The sequence below is a fragment of the Oncorhynchus keta genome, unplaced genomic scaffold (genome assembly GCF_023373465.1).
Source record: "Oncorhynchus keta strain PuntledgeMale-10-30-2019 unplaced genomic scaffold, Oket_V2 Un_contig_8605_pilon_pilon, whole genome shotgun sequence".
Taxonomy (NCBI): Eukaryota; Metazoa; Chordata; class Actinopteri; order Salmoniformes; family Salmonidae; genus Oncorhynchus; species Oncorhynchus keta.
Window position 1 is genome coordinate 94,153 of NW_026290143.1, and position 16,519 is coordinate 110,671.

Here is a 16,519-nt window from a genome sequence, read left to right on the forward strand (position 1 = left end):
TCGAACTGCAGATTCCATCCTGAATATATTCCTGCCCGCGCACGCTGAGCTGCTGAGACAAATGAAGCAGGAAAAGTCCGCGAACACAAGCTTTCAATGCTCCCAGGCAGGCAGCCGTTGTTTTTAAAGCCCTTAGTCACAGTTAATAACCTTGGTCTCAGACGGTTTATTGCACTACACTCCAATTGTACAAATGTTCCAGACGAAGACGCGTTTTATGGCCAAGTTGCTGCAGCAACAGGGAGGATGTGTCCGTAAAGGCGGCATTCCGGTTAGCCTGACCGGACAGGATGCACGGCCCAAGACCATCATCACCCGGACTGGCTGCAGCCGGCCATCTACACTAGCTTCATGCTGCTATCACTCTTAATTGGTGTTTTCACTAGCCCACTATTCATGAACGCCCATAGGCTTTGAACTATAAGACATTAACCGAAATATTGACAAACGTGAGCCAATTTTACACATAGGCCTAATACAGAATCAGTAGGTCTAATGTCAACATTTGGCAATATAATAAAACAACAACTGATCAAGTTTATTTTAAATATAGGCTACCTTAAGTATTTTGCTTTATTTATTTAAAGTAGGCTATACATTCTCTTTTTATAGGCCGAGTATTCTTTTTGAAACAATACACTTAAACGTGGGACATTTAAACTCCAGACGTTGATTGTATAAAAGTCGTCCGGTGATAGATGGTTTAGCATGGTACATAAAGTTCAATAAAATAACGTGCTAGACAACCTTTTGGGTGGAACTTCCGTAATGGATATTTAACATTAACGGCATAGGATCCCATTTCGGCCCATGGGGGCAATGTAAAGTCAAATACATCATACATCTGATATGACCCACGCAGCCAGGTTTTATGTCGAGAATCATACAAGGAGATATTTTCTCGAGACATATAGACCCATTCATCCAATTTAGAAAATAAACTAAGAAAACAAACGGAAAGGTCTCGACCTGTGACTCGTATGTTTCCAATAGGGTGTGTGAAATAGGCTAAGCCTATATAGGGCCTAATAATTCCAAAATCCGTCGTAGGATATTTACACCGAGGAACATTTGAATTGGCTCAAAAATGAAGACAAAGAAGTAAAATGTCCCAATAGCTCAATGTATTGGAGCAGCTTTTCTCTTGCCAAAAACGCAGGAAAATAGCTGATATGTTCCGACATTGAGAACTTAAACAAAACGAACACTTTCAAGTATCAGGGATGATTGAACAACTTTACAATATAACCTTTGTATGTCGAATATTTCACGAGAACAAAAACAATGGCAATCAATGCATAAATAACAGGCCTATTTTAAACTATAGCCTAGTCCTTCTGTGCGCGTGTAATGGCGACAACAAACAACCAACAAAGTTAGGGATAAATCATGCCTTCTCGTCATGGAAAAGGTATGTACCCTTTGTAGGTATATATATATAATAAATGTTAAGATACAGGTTGTTAAATATGTTACATCGTTAAATGTCGAATTTGATATGAAATGGGCGCGCGTAAATCTAACGTTCGTGTAATTCATGCATTATGCATTGATGCCAATTCAATAATTTGCTCGAAAATGTGACTTTTACGGATTCGACCAGATATATGTTCTGTTTTGGTGGCACCGCACTTTCATAACAACAAATAGCAAGATCAAAAGATCAACAAGAAAATCACCTATTAATTAAAATAGGCCAATAGGCCTAATAATAATAATATTACACTAGATATTACTCTCAACAAATTAAGTATGATGGACAAATACATCTACAAATGTCTGTCCATCACGGGAGGAATTTTCAGACCAAGGAATTTGAAATGAGCGATTGAGCTTCATGCATGCCTTGTCTGAGGGGAGGCGACATCCATCAACCAGTGTTACAGCATAGGGTTCGTGGTATAATACTGCAAACGGTCTCTGTTCAGTTTCTTCTCTTTCATCCTCCTGTTTTGAAACCAGATTTTAACTTGGCGGTCGGTGAGATTGAGCATCCTCGAAAGTTGAAGACGTTTCTCCTTGTTGATGTAAACACTGAAAAAGAACTCCCTCTCCAATTCTCTGATTTGGTATTTGGTGTATGGACATCTCTTCTTACGGGTTCTCTGTCCACCTGAAAGGAAGAATTGCAATTCACATAGAAAGATCAAATAGGAAGCTGCTTTCGTTCTGTACAAAAATACATACATGGTGTCAAAAGGTTTATAAACAAGAGTCTAAATAGAATGACAACAAAATAAGTTGTGCTTTTTTTTTAATCATAAAAACTATAACTGAAAGCCTTGAATTAAGGTAGAACGGGATACATGTTTTTGGCCATGTTTTGCTTTTTTAATAAGCATGAAATCCCCACATTTCTATGCATATTTAGGGTACATTATGCAACATAATCATGACATTTCTTAGAGTTCAGTATGTGGAAATGACGGGTGGTGAAAAGCAATAGCCCCAATAATAACACCTCTGGACAACATCAAACACCTCCCAAAAGGAACATCATTACCAAAACGCAGTGGTAAACGCTTTCTAGCGCTGTGTATACTAGCCTAATGTATTCTACGGTGTATGCTGTGCTTTCTACACATTTTCTATGTAATGTGTATGTTTTTATAGATTTGATGGATCCCAGGACTCTCTGGAAAACAGTGCCCACTGTGCAAAAACTGGTTGAATCAACGTTGTTTCCACGTCATTTCAACAACAAAAATTAAATATGATGACATTGAATCAACGTGAAAAACTGATTGATTTGCAAAACGTCATCACCGTAAGGGAATTCTTTTTCACCCAACTTCTAACCTAAATCCAATGACATGGTGAATTGTTTTGTTGCTTTCATGTTGAATTCACGTTAGTTGACAACTCAACCAAATGTAAATCAAAACTAGACGTTGAACTGACGTCTGTGCACAGTGGGTGGCAATTGTTACTGAATGGACTATCCTCCCGGCTAAAAATATTAAAGAATCAATTACATCTATTACATTTGTTTAATTTTTTACTTTATCACCTTATACTATATCACTAAGATTATATTAATATAATAACAATATACCATTCAGGTTATAAGGGGGACCATGCAGCACATATTCATTACGTCCCTGAGTTATAATGTATAAAAATATCATTTTGCAATAAATCTATAAATGCATGAAGTTGTCGTTACAGTCGTTTGATACGTTCTGAACAGTAAGCCAAGCTATGTGTCTAATAGGCCTAAAAATAATGCTCCAATATTTTACAATGGGAAATTCTCTGTCTTTCACGGCCAATTTCAGTTCCAAGCACGTGATCTTGTCGTTTATAACAGCGTTTTTGTTGGGGTAGATCTACAGCCCCACAATAAACCTTACGCGCTTATAAAACAGCATATAAACGCCTTAATAGCAGCGCGTTAGATTGCAAACTTTCTCACAGAGCTGGTCGTCTTTATACTCACCGCTGGCGCTATATTTCTCTTCATTGTTGCCGGAAGAAGACACCGGGCTGCAGCTCACCTCGCCCGGCGTTCCCTCCTCTGTATCCCGGCACTTGTCGGAACCGGTCACCGGAACTATAGGTTGTTTGGTGGCAGTTCTGTCCACGGAGTGTTCGCTTGTTGGTGTGTTGTCTGCGCTCCCTTGAGCAGTATCGAAAAACTGATCAAAGGCTTGAGGTAACACTCCATTCCTACTCACACTGCCCTGGAGACTTGATGTAGGATTGAGCTGCTGGTGTGATAGACATCACTGGAGTTATTTCTCGTGAATATTTCCCCCAAGGAGGTCGAGCTTGATAGACAGTCCCTATGCACCGTGTCCTCAGTGGGGTAGCAGTGTGACATACCGCCCCTATGGTGGTGCCATTTACTGGAGCTACCAATGCCATGATAGTCCCTGAAAGCTACCTCTCTGACAGACGGAAGCTGTGGCAGAGTTGAGGATGGGTAGGAATATGTCATGGGACAAGAAGACTGACTCTGGTGGGACAAAAAGAAGGGAGGCTTGAGAAGTCTGTCCCCGAGACGTAATAGGTGCAGCTGCCGGGCAAATACATATTAGACCCAACTGGGACCCGCTCATCAAAATCCATAATGATTCGATCTTGCGTAGCCTGTAGCCTAGTCTAATAGTCTACCAACCCTCCCTTCGCATCGTTCCTATGTGCTGCGAGGCTCCAGTCACTTTGAAGCAGATCCGTTGAGCAACAAATTGTAAGACGTGAAGCTGACGTGCAGTTTGTTCTCCATCCATTCCTCAGAGCGCCAGTCATGTGACCAGGGGCAGAACTGGACAGATACGTCTGTTCAACTGATGCATTGCAATGAGTGAATGCGTTTCTTAATTCAAGTGTGTGGTATTAAATACTTTCCCAAATGTACAAGTAATCATAACAATACATTATTTGGTATGGTTACTTGTACATTTGGAAAATTATTTCATATCACACACCTTTGAAGTCACGATAAATCAAGGCCTTGTTGGCATCATGTGCGAATAACCGTTGTTATTATCGACAATCCTGGTGTTAATACTTTCTGAATATGATTTTCATGTGTTATATTCTCTCTATCTCTGGAACATACATTGGTCAATAAGGCGCATGTGCTGTTGTGTGGACACATCAAGGCATTGTAAAGTGTATGGGTAAAATACAATGTGTATGAAATATAATTATACCAGAACAACCCACAGCCTTCTATTTGCCATAAAAGGCTCTAGATCAATATATTTCCACAACCACTATGCCTTTTCCACTAATGTATTACGCTAGTAGTAATATTAGCCTACAGCATGTGGGCTAAGGCTGCAAGAAGAACACAATTGTATTATACAAAAGCCCATCTCAATCTAGCGCTATATCAATATATTTGTACGCATTTCCATTTCTATATATCAATATATTTGTACGCATTTCCGTTTCTATATATCAATATATTTGTACGCATTTCCATTTCTATATATCAATATATTTGTACGCATTTCCATTTCTATATATCAATATATTTGTACGCATTTCCATTTCTATATATCAATATATTTGTACGCATTTCCATTTCTATATATCAACATATTTGTACGCATTTCCATTTCTATTTGTATATAATAGATAGGCTTTATGCAAATTCAGAATCAGTTTCCGTTAATATTTCCTATAAGGCCTATCCGAAGTTAGAATTGTCACTTGTTGACCAAAACAATCTCTCGTGTCTCAATCTCAATCTCTTATGGCTAAACAATTTGATGCAGGGCCGTAGCATAGCAAGACTAGCGTCAGATTGTAATACTATTGTGGGGCACTCTACAAATGAATATTGCGTCCAACATCACAGGAAATGGGACATCTCTTGGATATTCTAATACACATATAGCCTAAAGTACACTATGGTTCATAATAAACTAAACTATTGAGAGTCTAGTGAGAGTACGATACATGAATGGAATGGCAGCATACGCGCGTAATGCATTCTCTTTCCTATCACCTGCATCAGTGGACACGTTCTGACATTAGTGTTTTGAAATGCAACAATAGAGTTCAGGGTATACAGCATCAACCAACACAATCAGCTCGAATCAGACATGTTTTATTGCACTTTGCAGTTGGCTGTGTAGTTGCCATTGTCAGAACAGACATGTGGGGACTGCTGCGGCCGGCGTGCTCACCAGACGACTAGATGGCATTCATGAAGTTCAATGAAACGAGACTCAAAACAAGGCTCCAGGTGAGAACTTAGGCCTGTGCGTAAAATGGAGACTGTAATGTCTTGGAATTGTTGGAATGCATGTCATTTGTAGGCTACGAAATATTGAATGATTAAATGGTTCGTTAAATAATACAACTTTATGGCAAAAGCCTAATGGTTGTATTCTCTGTGAGCATGACATGAGTCCCTTAGGCTAACTATATATAGGTTAAAAAGTGTTTTAATAAACCATGCTAAAGTATCTCGTTTGTTGTATCCCATTCTTCAGATTGCACAGTCAGTCTCGTTTTGCGTGCTGCAGAACTCAAGTTCGGGGGAGGAAAAGGGTCACCATTTGTGAGAAAGGGGCCACAAACACCCCTGCCCTGTGCCCCGGATGAAGTTCATTCGTTCATTACCGTGACAAATGTCTCAATGGTTAATTCGCGTTAACTGTTTGATAGGCCTATTGCAGCTTTTCTCAAACTCGGTATGAAACGCCTATAAATCCGAATTAAACGTTGTCAACAAATAAAATAGGGTGCTAAACTTTACTTTTGAAAAATAAATTACATGAAAAATCTATCTATTTGATACCAGTTGTTAGTTTGACCTTTCTTAGTTCAGATGTAACATGGCTGATCAACAAATGGGTGGTCACGTTCAAGATGAACACATGTACTCCACCAAGCTCATCAACAAGGCTATATGCCAAAGATATTGGTGAATTTCTAAAACGTTGCAGTGATTTGACATTCAATTATGGTGCCGAATGAAATACGCCTATACCCATAGCCACGAAGGCTGCTTTTAAAATGGAATTGTCTCGTTAATTAAGAACTCGTCAACATGTGAGAGGCAGGTGTTATAGAACAAGTGGTAACTTAGTTATGTATCTTTCACGCTCCATTGCCATTGACTTTAAATAGAAAACATTTGTACTTTACCACTACTTGGGTGTGAGCCATTTTTCCACTGGCGCGCCCTCATATTTATGCCATTTAGATGTTGTTTTTCTGTATAGGCGCTATAGGCTTTACTGCTTATAGCAGTAAATGCCTACGAGCATTTCTTCAGGCTGAGGTGGGGGGAGTTTAGCCTACATCTCTACGACACAAGTGCCTTGCACTTGGAAATGTGGAACATCACAGCTTAATGTCCCTCTATACTGCCTTTTTCAGTAGATGATATGGGTGGCGGGAACATTACAGCTTTATGTCTGCCTATACTGCCTCTTTAGAAGAGACTGCTGACAGCCGGAGAAGCATAGCACAGAGGAGAAAATAAACATGATAGACCTCATCTCATCACTAAAGACATCATGATAAAAGAAGACGTACGCCAAGAGATGCTTATATGGAAGATGTACGGCAAGAGCTGCTTATGTAAACGAAAAGGGAGTAACCGAGGATGGCAGTGCCATAAGAACCCAGGATGCATTGGATATGTTGTTGTAACAAGCGGAACTCCCATCACCATCCATCCTCCTTAAAGTCTCAGATAGTTTAAGGACATACTTGCAGTCAAGAGTCCTGGAAGCAGGATTTTAAAAGACAGCTTTGTGTGTGGGACGAACCATTCAACATGTGAACCCCTTAGATATTATTTACTTGATTTATAAGGTTATAATCGTTGTAATAATAACGTCATATTTGTAATCACACCATTAACGACAATTATTTCTTATTATAGACTATTATTATTATTATTATTATTATTATTATTATTATTACTACAGTTACTATTAGTAAATAGCAGTATAGTTCTAGCAGGCATACTTGTTATTTTATTACCATAACTAATTATAATGATAGTGACTATACACTCTTAAAAAAAGGCCGATTCTAGAATGTAAGGGTTCTTCGGCTGTCCCCCTATGAGAACCCTTTAAATAGAACCCTTTTTGGTTCCAGGCAGAACCCCTTTGGGTTCCATGTAGAGTACTTTCTATAGAGGGTTCTACCTGGAACCAAAAAGTGTTCTCCTATGGGGACAGCCGAAGAACCCTTTTCGAAACCTATTGTCTAAGAGAGTATTGCATTTGATCATTTGATCGACTGGGGCCTACTTTGTGTAAAACGTCACATTTAAAAAACGGAAATGTGTCTGGACCCCCGAGCCATTTAATTGCATGGTAAAGCAACGTTAACAGTCACTGCAATACTTATGTTTTTGGGTTGGTGTTGGAAATTGGACAATAACTAATGTGCTGCTGAATATTCTAATTCAATCCATTGAAAATCCAGGCTGTAAGGCAACACGTGTAAGGAGTATTCTTTCTATGGGTACTGTACATGTCCAAGGCAAGCATACACAAGTTTACAACAGTTATTTAAACGAGTATGTATATCTGATTCAATTAAATTGATGTGTACGGACTTGCTCAATTGAATGTCAAACTTCAATTGCATGATTTAGAAAAATATGAATATGAATATAACAAGGGTATAACAGGGATGAATTGGAATTCCCATTGCCCCTTTAATTGAAATGATCTTTCTGTTTTTTAGAAGAGATCTGATGTATTCCATTGACTGTTATAGTTATATCTATCTCATGCAGGGCACTGAACAGTCCTCTGCTGGTCTACTATAGACCACACCCAAGTGTACACCGCACTGGAATCACTTGAAGTGTTGCAGTCAAATTAGCCTTTGGGTGGCAGCAAAAACAGTACAGTCATGAATTGTATCCATTAGTGCACACCGTAGCAAAACGTTTTGCAATTGAAAACCTTTCCTAATGAAAACGGGTGTTTGTTATTGGACAAGTTCAGGTTAGCCTCTCCCTTTTTCCAGTTTGTTTTCTCTTTGGTTATCAGTGAATAGGACCCAGGTTATATATGTAAGACGCTCCAGTCCAGACTTGTAAAATCCAGCGCCATAATTTCCCTCGACCCCGCACCTATAGCGGGACCTCTCCTTGGTGGGACATACTGAGTAATGTGGGTGTAGCATAAAGGGACAGTTCAGTGATTTTACATATTTACACATTTGTTTCCTTACCTTGAAAGCAGTCTATGGACAAGTGACTGCAATCCACACTTTTAGAATGCTTTACATGTAATGCCCAAATAATCAACTCAATATTATAATTGAAAAGCAACTCATTGAGTAACAATCCATTTAAGAGATGATTTGGACATGCCCTTTTAAACGAGCCGTGGATCCACCTCCTGGACACAGTTGTTCCTATCGGTTTAACCTGTTTTCTGGAACTACTAAACCTATCCCTCTTCATTTATTAAATATATAGTTGCTATCCACGTGATTAGTCCTTGTATTCTACATCCAGGGGGTCTTCTGATAGATGGGATGTTGAATGTCACTCACGCAACTACACAGTATTTGTATTTTTTTGCACACACATTTTGTTATGTATGAATTACCATAGAGTTGTCTTTGCATTAGGACTGTTTATACCATGGCATTGTTGAATACCCCTTTCTGATTGGCTTGAAGGGCATTCTAGAGACGTGCATTATTTCCCTATAATGCACAGTATATTTGGACGGTAGAATTGAATGACTATATTTGTACATGTTTTGTTTGAGCTGCTTTTGAAAGCAAAAGTCGAATTGAAAACAATATTGTTGAATTCTATTTTCATAATAGCACACTAGGATTGATGGTTTGGTTAGCTAAACTAGGAAGTCTGTTTGTTTGGTTATCACTGCAGCTAACGTTACTGTAGCTATTTAGTTAACTTGCTAGCTACTTCAGTGGATGTTGAACACATTTATAGCGGCAACTAACACATTTCTAGTGGCAAATGTGTTAAATTATAGCCATGGTATAAAAGGGATAATCAACTCGGTGCTCTGTGTTCTCTGGAAAATACTCGCTAGCACGTCGTGCCACACACTTTCCATTTCGTTCATTATTTCCATAGAAGCATAGCCCCTCGTTGATTATCCCTTATATAATGTATAGTTTGTATTTAGGTCTTGTGATGTTGTGATGTTTAGCCTGATGAAGACCCTGTTCTGTGAAGACGCATCCTCCTGTAGCCTGTCCATCTGCTCCTACTATACAGTATAAGGTATGTTTGTAAATAGTTCACAAAAGTGTTCATTGCACGATACAGGCCTGCTTGTCATTTAATGAGTATAATTTGACGCCAGTCGGTATAGCTTAAGTTGGAACTTTGATTTGACATTCCTCCTTTCAGTCATAGTTAGTGCTGTATATATAATGACTGTAAAAAAATACATTTATATTGCCCATCTTTTGATTTTAGGTATAGTCTATTGATTAAACATATCATCTCTCATATTTAACTATTTATTTAATTATATATTTGTTTTTCCGGTGATTTTATCCATAAAACAGCTATACCCATTTTCTGCTGAATTGATATGAAGTTGTATATAGTCTATCCACACTAATTCCCTATAAGTTGTTATAGGCTGAACGGAGATAGGACATATTGAGAAGAATTTTAAAGATTGAGTATTTGATCATATATCCACAATAGTTAGTGTCTGCCTTCCTTTAAAAGTGATTCAAAAACAACGGGCGCATCGAAAAACCGTCGATTTCTATATAGGCCCAGGTTGGAGATTCGAGTCTGTAACAAAACGTAATCAGATTACGAAATACCATGCACGCATTATTGCCAATTATTAGCCACATTTAAATCAGTGCATTCATTTAATGTTCTCAATTGAGAAGACAAAACAAAGTGTATTTCCCTTTGGAATGTGTGTCACTCTTTGTTTTCTAACACACAAATGGACAATTTCGCTTTTATTGCCATATTAAGAACAAGCATATAAATATTACGTACATCAAGGTAAGCGTTTACATTTCCTATAGTACTCAATAGTGAATCGTTTCCATTCGGCAACATTTCTCACATGAAGAAATCTTGGATAAAGTATCATTCCATGTTTTTCACCTGCATGGAGTAGGCAATGGTCGGAGGCAATGGTCGGAGGCAATGGTCGGAGGCATATATCAATATATACTGAATAGACATATAAACACAACATGCAACCATTTTAACCATTTTCCTGAATTACAGTTCCCGAGTGGAGCAGCAGTCCAAGGCACTGCATCTCAGTAATAGAGGCGTCACTACAGACACTCTGGTTCGAATCCAGGCTGTATCACAACCGGACGTTATTGGGAGTCCCATAGGGCAGCGCACAATCTGCCCAGCGTCGTCCGGGTTTGGCCGGTGTAGGCCGTCATTGTAAATAAGAATTTGTTCTTAACTGACCTGCCTAGTTAAATTAATAATAAAGAAATCAGTCAACTGAAATAAATTCATTAGGCCCTAATCTATGGATTTCACATGGCCGCCATGGGTGGGCCTGGGAGGGCATAGGCCTACCCACTGGGGTAGCCAATCAGAATGAGTTTTCCCCCACAAAAGGGAATTATTACAGGCACAAAAACTCCCAGTTTCATCAGATGTTCGGGTGGCTGGTCTAAGACGATGAAAACGCCTCATGTGGAGGTCCTGGGATGGCGTGACACATGGTCTGCAGTTGTGAGACCAGTTGGACATACTGCCAAATTCTCTAAAAATGATGGAGGTGATTTATGGTAGAGAAATGAACATTCAATTCTCTGTCAAGAGTTCTGGTGGACATTCCTGCATGTCAATGGAAAGCTCTGTCAAAACTTGAGACATCTGTGGCATTGTGTTGCGTGACAAAACGGCATATTTTAGAGTGGCATTTTATTGTCCCCAGCACAAGTTGCACCTGTGCAATGGTCATGCTGTAAAATCAGCGTCTTGATATGCCACACCTGTCAAGATGCATTATCTTGGCAAATGAGAAATGACTAATAGGGATGTAAACAAATTGTTGAAAAACATTTGAGAGATATAAGCTTTCTGTGTGTATGGAACATTTCTGAGATATTTTATTTCAGCTCATGAAACATGGGACCAACACTACATGTTGCGTTTATATTTTCGTTCAGTTTGACCGTGGTTAGGCCTACACCTGAACTCATCAAATGCAATGACGCAGATCCGGCAGCAGATGGCAACATTGTCATCTCATCATTATCAGTAGGGCATTTCTCATACAATAGCCTAATAGCATTATAAGGGCTCAATGTTGCAAGCCTCTACAACATTAAAATGACCAAATGGAAAGCTGTTTGACCTGTTGTATCAACGCTAGGCTTGTAGCCTACCTAAATTCAAGAAATTAAATAAAAAGCTAAGAAAATGTCCCCGACAAAACGTTATTGCAAAATAAATGCTCATTACTAGTCTGACTTTAAATTTGTCTGAGAAAAAATATGAACAACGTAGTAACGGGGTTTCTCCAACTTTTATTGGGAAGAGCTCATTGGCTATATGTTTGCAGTCAAAAACAGGGGAAACTTTAAATGCAACTGTTCATGAATTACAATCAGATGTATTTACATTTGTTATGATAGAAAACGAAATACAGCATTTTCAAACAATGATAACGGCGCAGATAATTGTTGCGTAAAACAGAGTTAAGATGATTATTACTGTATGGGAAAAAAGACGTAGCCTACTCAGACATAATAAAAAAATGTAATCGTTTAAAATTAACTGAATATTGACAGAATGCATAAAGTAAATGTAAAGCAATGTACTAATTAATAGCTCAATCATTATGTGAAGGAAATGTTTCAGCTTCTAAAATTATATTCGTAGGCATAAACGATTTGCGTGTTGCGCGCTATCGCGCTCTCACCAACATTTCAATATCAATCAATTCAGGGAATGTATACTCAAATTCAACGAATAATCTCAAACCCTCAATATCAATGCTGCACAATTTTTTCAGTCATTAATTCGTACTCTGATGGAGCTCAAATGGAATTGTCCCACACAGATTTGAGTTTTTACGTTTCCAATTACAGAAGGCTGTGTTCTGAGTAGAGATGTCATATTTTATGCTGTGAGTTATTTAACGTATTGGGAACAGTTTGTAGAAAATTATAAAAGCTATATGTCCGTCGAATAGAGTATGAACCAGAATATATAAACAAGGAGGAAGTTATTTCCCCATTTCCTTCAAACACAGGACATCGAATGGTTTCAATTAATTACGACAACAAAAAAAACCACAAAAAAGCCAAGTGGACCTCCAAAAACAGAGCCAACCCATGGCGGGCGAGAAGGGGACGCCTTATATTGTGTAATAAATTATAATATAGTTCATTTTCATTGAACAACCTTCAAGTCTCTTCCTTTTCTGTCTTTTTGTTTCAGTTGTTCCATATACAGCTAACTGGGACTCTTAAATTTGTTGACAACCTTCTTCTCTTTTACTCGCCTGTTCTGAAACCAGATAGTCACTTGTCGCTCTGTCAGGTTTGACTGATCAGATATCCTTCGTCGTTTGTCCTTTGTGATAAATTTATTGGCGACATACTCCCTCTCCAGTTCTTTCAGCTGTACCTTGGTGTATGGCACGCGCTTCTTCCTCCCACGTCGAAGAGAGCTGCCCTCACCTCCAGATACCGTGTCTGTGTGAAGAGCATAAACACATGCTTAATCAACCTAGAACCATCTGGAAAATTGCTAAAACCGTAGTATAGTTTCTTATAACGATGGGATCTGTCGTGTCTATCCACAACTCACATTACGGTGACAAGATGGATGACGATTTCTTCTAACGAATTATTAATATGCAAATTGTAAAATGAAAAACAACGCAGGGCGAATGATGGTGTTTCTGCTTTTGATAAACGGAGGTTTATAATGTTGAAATATGCATAAGCTTGTGAAAACATTTAAGAATGCATAGCCATAAATCCATACCTTGAATGGACGATTTCCATAGATGGTTTGACTGTGGCTGGTCCTTAGCGCAGTAAACCTGACCATTCCATCCATTGGTGATAGCCCATGGCTGATAAGGCTCCACTGGCAGAAGAGGCTCATGCCTGGGCTCGGTGGGTCCGCTGAGGGTGGGTACCACTGGGATGTCCAGATAGCTGGAGACAGGTTGGTAAGGGTTGGAGGAGTAGCCTTGGTAGAAAGCGAATTCCTTCGCCCTGGACCCTGGGAACTCCTCTCCTGAAACGGATGTGTCCATGTATTTGTCCCCATAGGCAGAGGAGGGTTGCGCGCAGGACTTGACGCTGCTGTGTGACATCCTACACGGGTAGTAGCTGCTGCCAAAATATCCATAAGGCAAGGACGCATTTGATGAACTTTGGGCTGCGGAACAGGGGCTGCATTGTTTGACAGCTTCGCCCATGCCAGATACCGGCACCTCGCTCGACGTGTAGGTAGTGCTTGGAGCCAGGGACGTCGGATGCGCCAACAAATTCCTGCACTGATTTGCTGCATAATTGCCTCCTGTGAAGCCCTCCATGTTTTTATTGATCTCATCCAAACCGTTATCATACAGAAACATGACTGGGTCAATCCAGCGGGAATGCAGAAGTAATGACGCTGTCATAGCATGCCCTACATCGAGACAACCAGCTCTTTTTAAAAATCCCCACGACTGAAAAAAGAGATACGGAATCTGGGAGAGTAACCGATACTCACGCGCCTGTGTGGACCTAAAGATCGCAAGGTTATTGGGCAAAGCCAGGCACGTGATATGCAAAGGAGCTGATAAACGTCTAGACTGCAGATAATGCAGCTCCATGCCCAAAATGTTTATACTCTAAAACAATATAGCATTTAGGAGGAAAAAGACTACATGTTTTAAACAAGAGGATCCGTTTCGAGATATCATACAGATAACCATAGGCCTACACTCCATATAGTTGTTATTAATTAATCTATTGGAATGTGTCTGATGTCATTCTTGGTTTATAGCCTAGCATTTTGCTGAGGAAACATCACATGGATGGAGACTGACATTTAAATCCTTTTTGTCAAAATGCTGATAAAAACAGTAGAATGGAGATGTGGTGGACGCAGATTTATGTATGCAGCCATTACGCATTTCAATTTATCAACAGTTATATGGCCAAGGCAGTTTGTACGAAATATGGGTTGATACACATTTAATTCATTCATTTATATTTTTGTATGTATTTTATTACACCGTGTGAGTATGGAAAATCATTTACTACATTATAATTGACCAGAATGCGCTGAGCTTGAAAACAACGTGCTGCAAATAGCTTGGAAACAACATGCCGTTAGATACGTTTTTTATCCCCCATTTTTTTTTTTATTTTGTTTTATATACACGAAGTAGCATACATCTTGTTTTTTTAGCATACATTTTTTTATATACACGAAGTAGCATACATCTTGTTTTATATACACGAAGTAGCATACATTTTGTTTTATATACACGAAGTAGCATACATCTTGTTTTATATACACGAAGTAGCATACATTTTGTTTTATATACAGTAGCATACATCTTTTTTAAGTAGCATACATCTTGTTTTATATACACGAATCTTGTTTTATATACACGAAGCACAGCATACATCTTGTTTTGAGCTAATAGGAAAATATCAAGGAAGGTGAAACTACATTAAAATGCTTTGGTGGAGAAATAGTCATTCAAACTGTAAAGGAAATCAAGAATAGTCTGTGCGTAAAACTCACTGAAATGTAAACCATGCATGCCACGGCAATATTCTGAAACACACTGCTATTCTAGCTGCTGTTCGGTCTCTTATAGGCTTTATAACCTACCGAGAGAAAGCAGCGAGCACACTATTTGGCAGCGAGCTCTTTCACACATGGGTTAGACTGCTGGAGGCCAAAGACAAGGTCAAGTTGAAAGTTAGTTGCAGTCCGTCTAGCCAGAGATGTTGTTGTCATCCAACCACTGACCGTATGGCTTGAATTCCTTCAGGAGAGGTGAGAAAACAAACAACTACATTGTTGAATAAACCCATTGGTGATCTTTTGTCGATGTTTAAAGAAACCTCTGCGCTTATTCAGGCCATAGCATTTCTTAGTGACTTGGGGGGTGGGGGATATGTATTAATTTGTCCATGTGAGCTTTTGGCAAAGTAGTGAGTAAATGATGTAATTGCAGAAACATGCTGAACATAAACATGTAAGGGCATCCGACCGGTTTTCGTGTTTACCGACATGGCATTTATCCAGGGGTAATATCACCTGGGTAAAGACATAGGCCTGGCAAACTAGGAACGAAACCCATTCCATTCGCATTTCAGACGTGTGAAACATTAGCAGACAATAGTAAACGGTGGTTTCAAAGAGAAGTTCAACTGCACCATATTTTCAGCTCATTAAGAATGAGAGAAACATTCTGCTCTCCCATGATTTTTTATGCATGTGGTAAGAGGCTATCTCAGTTAGGCTACAGGCTACTAGAGGAACGAATTGAGCTCATCAATTCGAATCAATGACAAAGTAGCTGTTTGTAAAATTGCATTTTACTTGTGCACAAATGTAACGTGAAAATTCGGCCGAGAAGAAAAAGAAAAACGAAGCTAGACGATATCTTATTTTAAGTTAGAATGAGCAAAATACTATAGGTTACAACATCGCCACTGGCTTTGTCTGTGAGAGAGAACGAACGAATACATTGTACTGCATTTCTTCCATTAGACGTAGTTGCGTGGAATATTTTAATAACAATGTATTCGAAATTTTACAAGCAAGAACACCAATACAATGGGCCGAGAAGGTGCCTTTTATGGTTAAGGTATTTGCAGGAGAACATTAGCATTTGGTTGTGACACTGCACCAAAATGGCTTTACCTGTATTCTTCATAGCTATTCAACTGCCCACGTTTTCCAAGATACACAGTTACCTGTATTCTTCATAGCTATTCAACTGCCCACGTTTTCCAAGATACACAGTTACCTGTATTCTTCATAGCTATTCAACTGCCCACGTTTTCCAAGATACACAGTTACCTGTATTCTTCATAGCTATTAAACTGCCCACGTTTTTCC

At 39.1% G+C, this 16,519-nt stretch overlaps 1 protein-coding gene and 1 pseudogene across 1 annotated transcript; both read right to left on the bottom strand.

Moving 5' to 3' along the window:
* Positions 1-1,795: 1,795 nt before the first annotated feature.
* Positions 1,796-4,071, bottom strand: LOC118374686 (homeobox protein Hox-A11b-like; annotated as a pseudogene).
* Positions 4,072-11,950: 7,879 nt separating this feature from the next.
* Positions 11,951-14,149, bottom strand: LOC118374688 (homeobox protein Hox-A13b-like). The gene is made up of 2 exons (XM_035761168.2): positions 13,427-14,149; positions 11,951-13,131 (listed from the first exon to the last, which is right to left on the bottom strand). Exons 1-2 carry the CDS (start codon positions 14,070-14,072, stop codon positions 12,890-12,892), a joined length of 888 nt encoding a protein of 295 aa, XP_035617061.1. The 5' UTR covers positions 14,073-14,149; the 3' UTR covers positions 11,951-12,889.
* Between the last annotated feature and the right edge of the window lie 2,370 nt (positions 14,150-16,519).

What these genes read in the sequence shown, in the direction of transcription:
- LOC118374688 (XM_035761168.2), bottom strand. Translation starts at nt 14,072, where the DNA reads ATGACAGCGTCATTACTTCTGCATTCCCGCTGGATTGACCCAGTCATG. An exon ending in ATGGAAATCGTCCATTCAAG is followed by an intron (nt 13,132 to 13,426) that starts GTATGGATTTAT and finishes CTCTTCACACAG; the next exon opens with ACACGGTATCTGGAGGTGAG.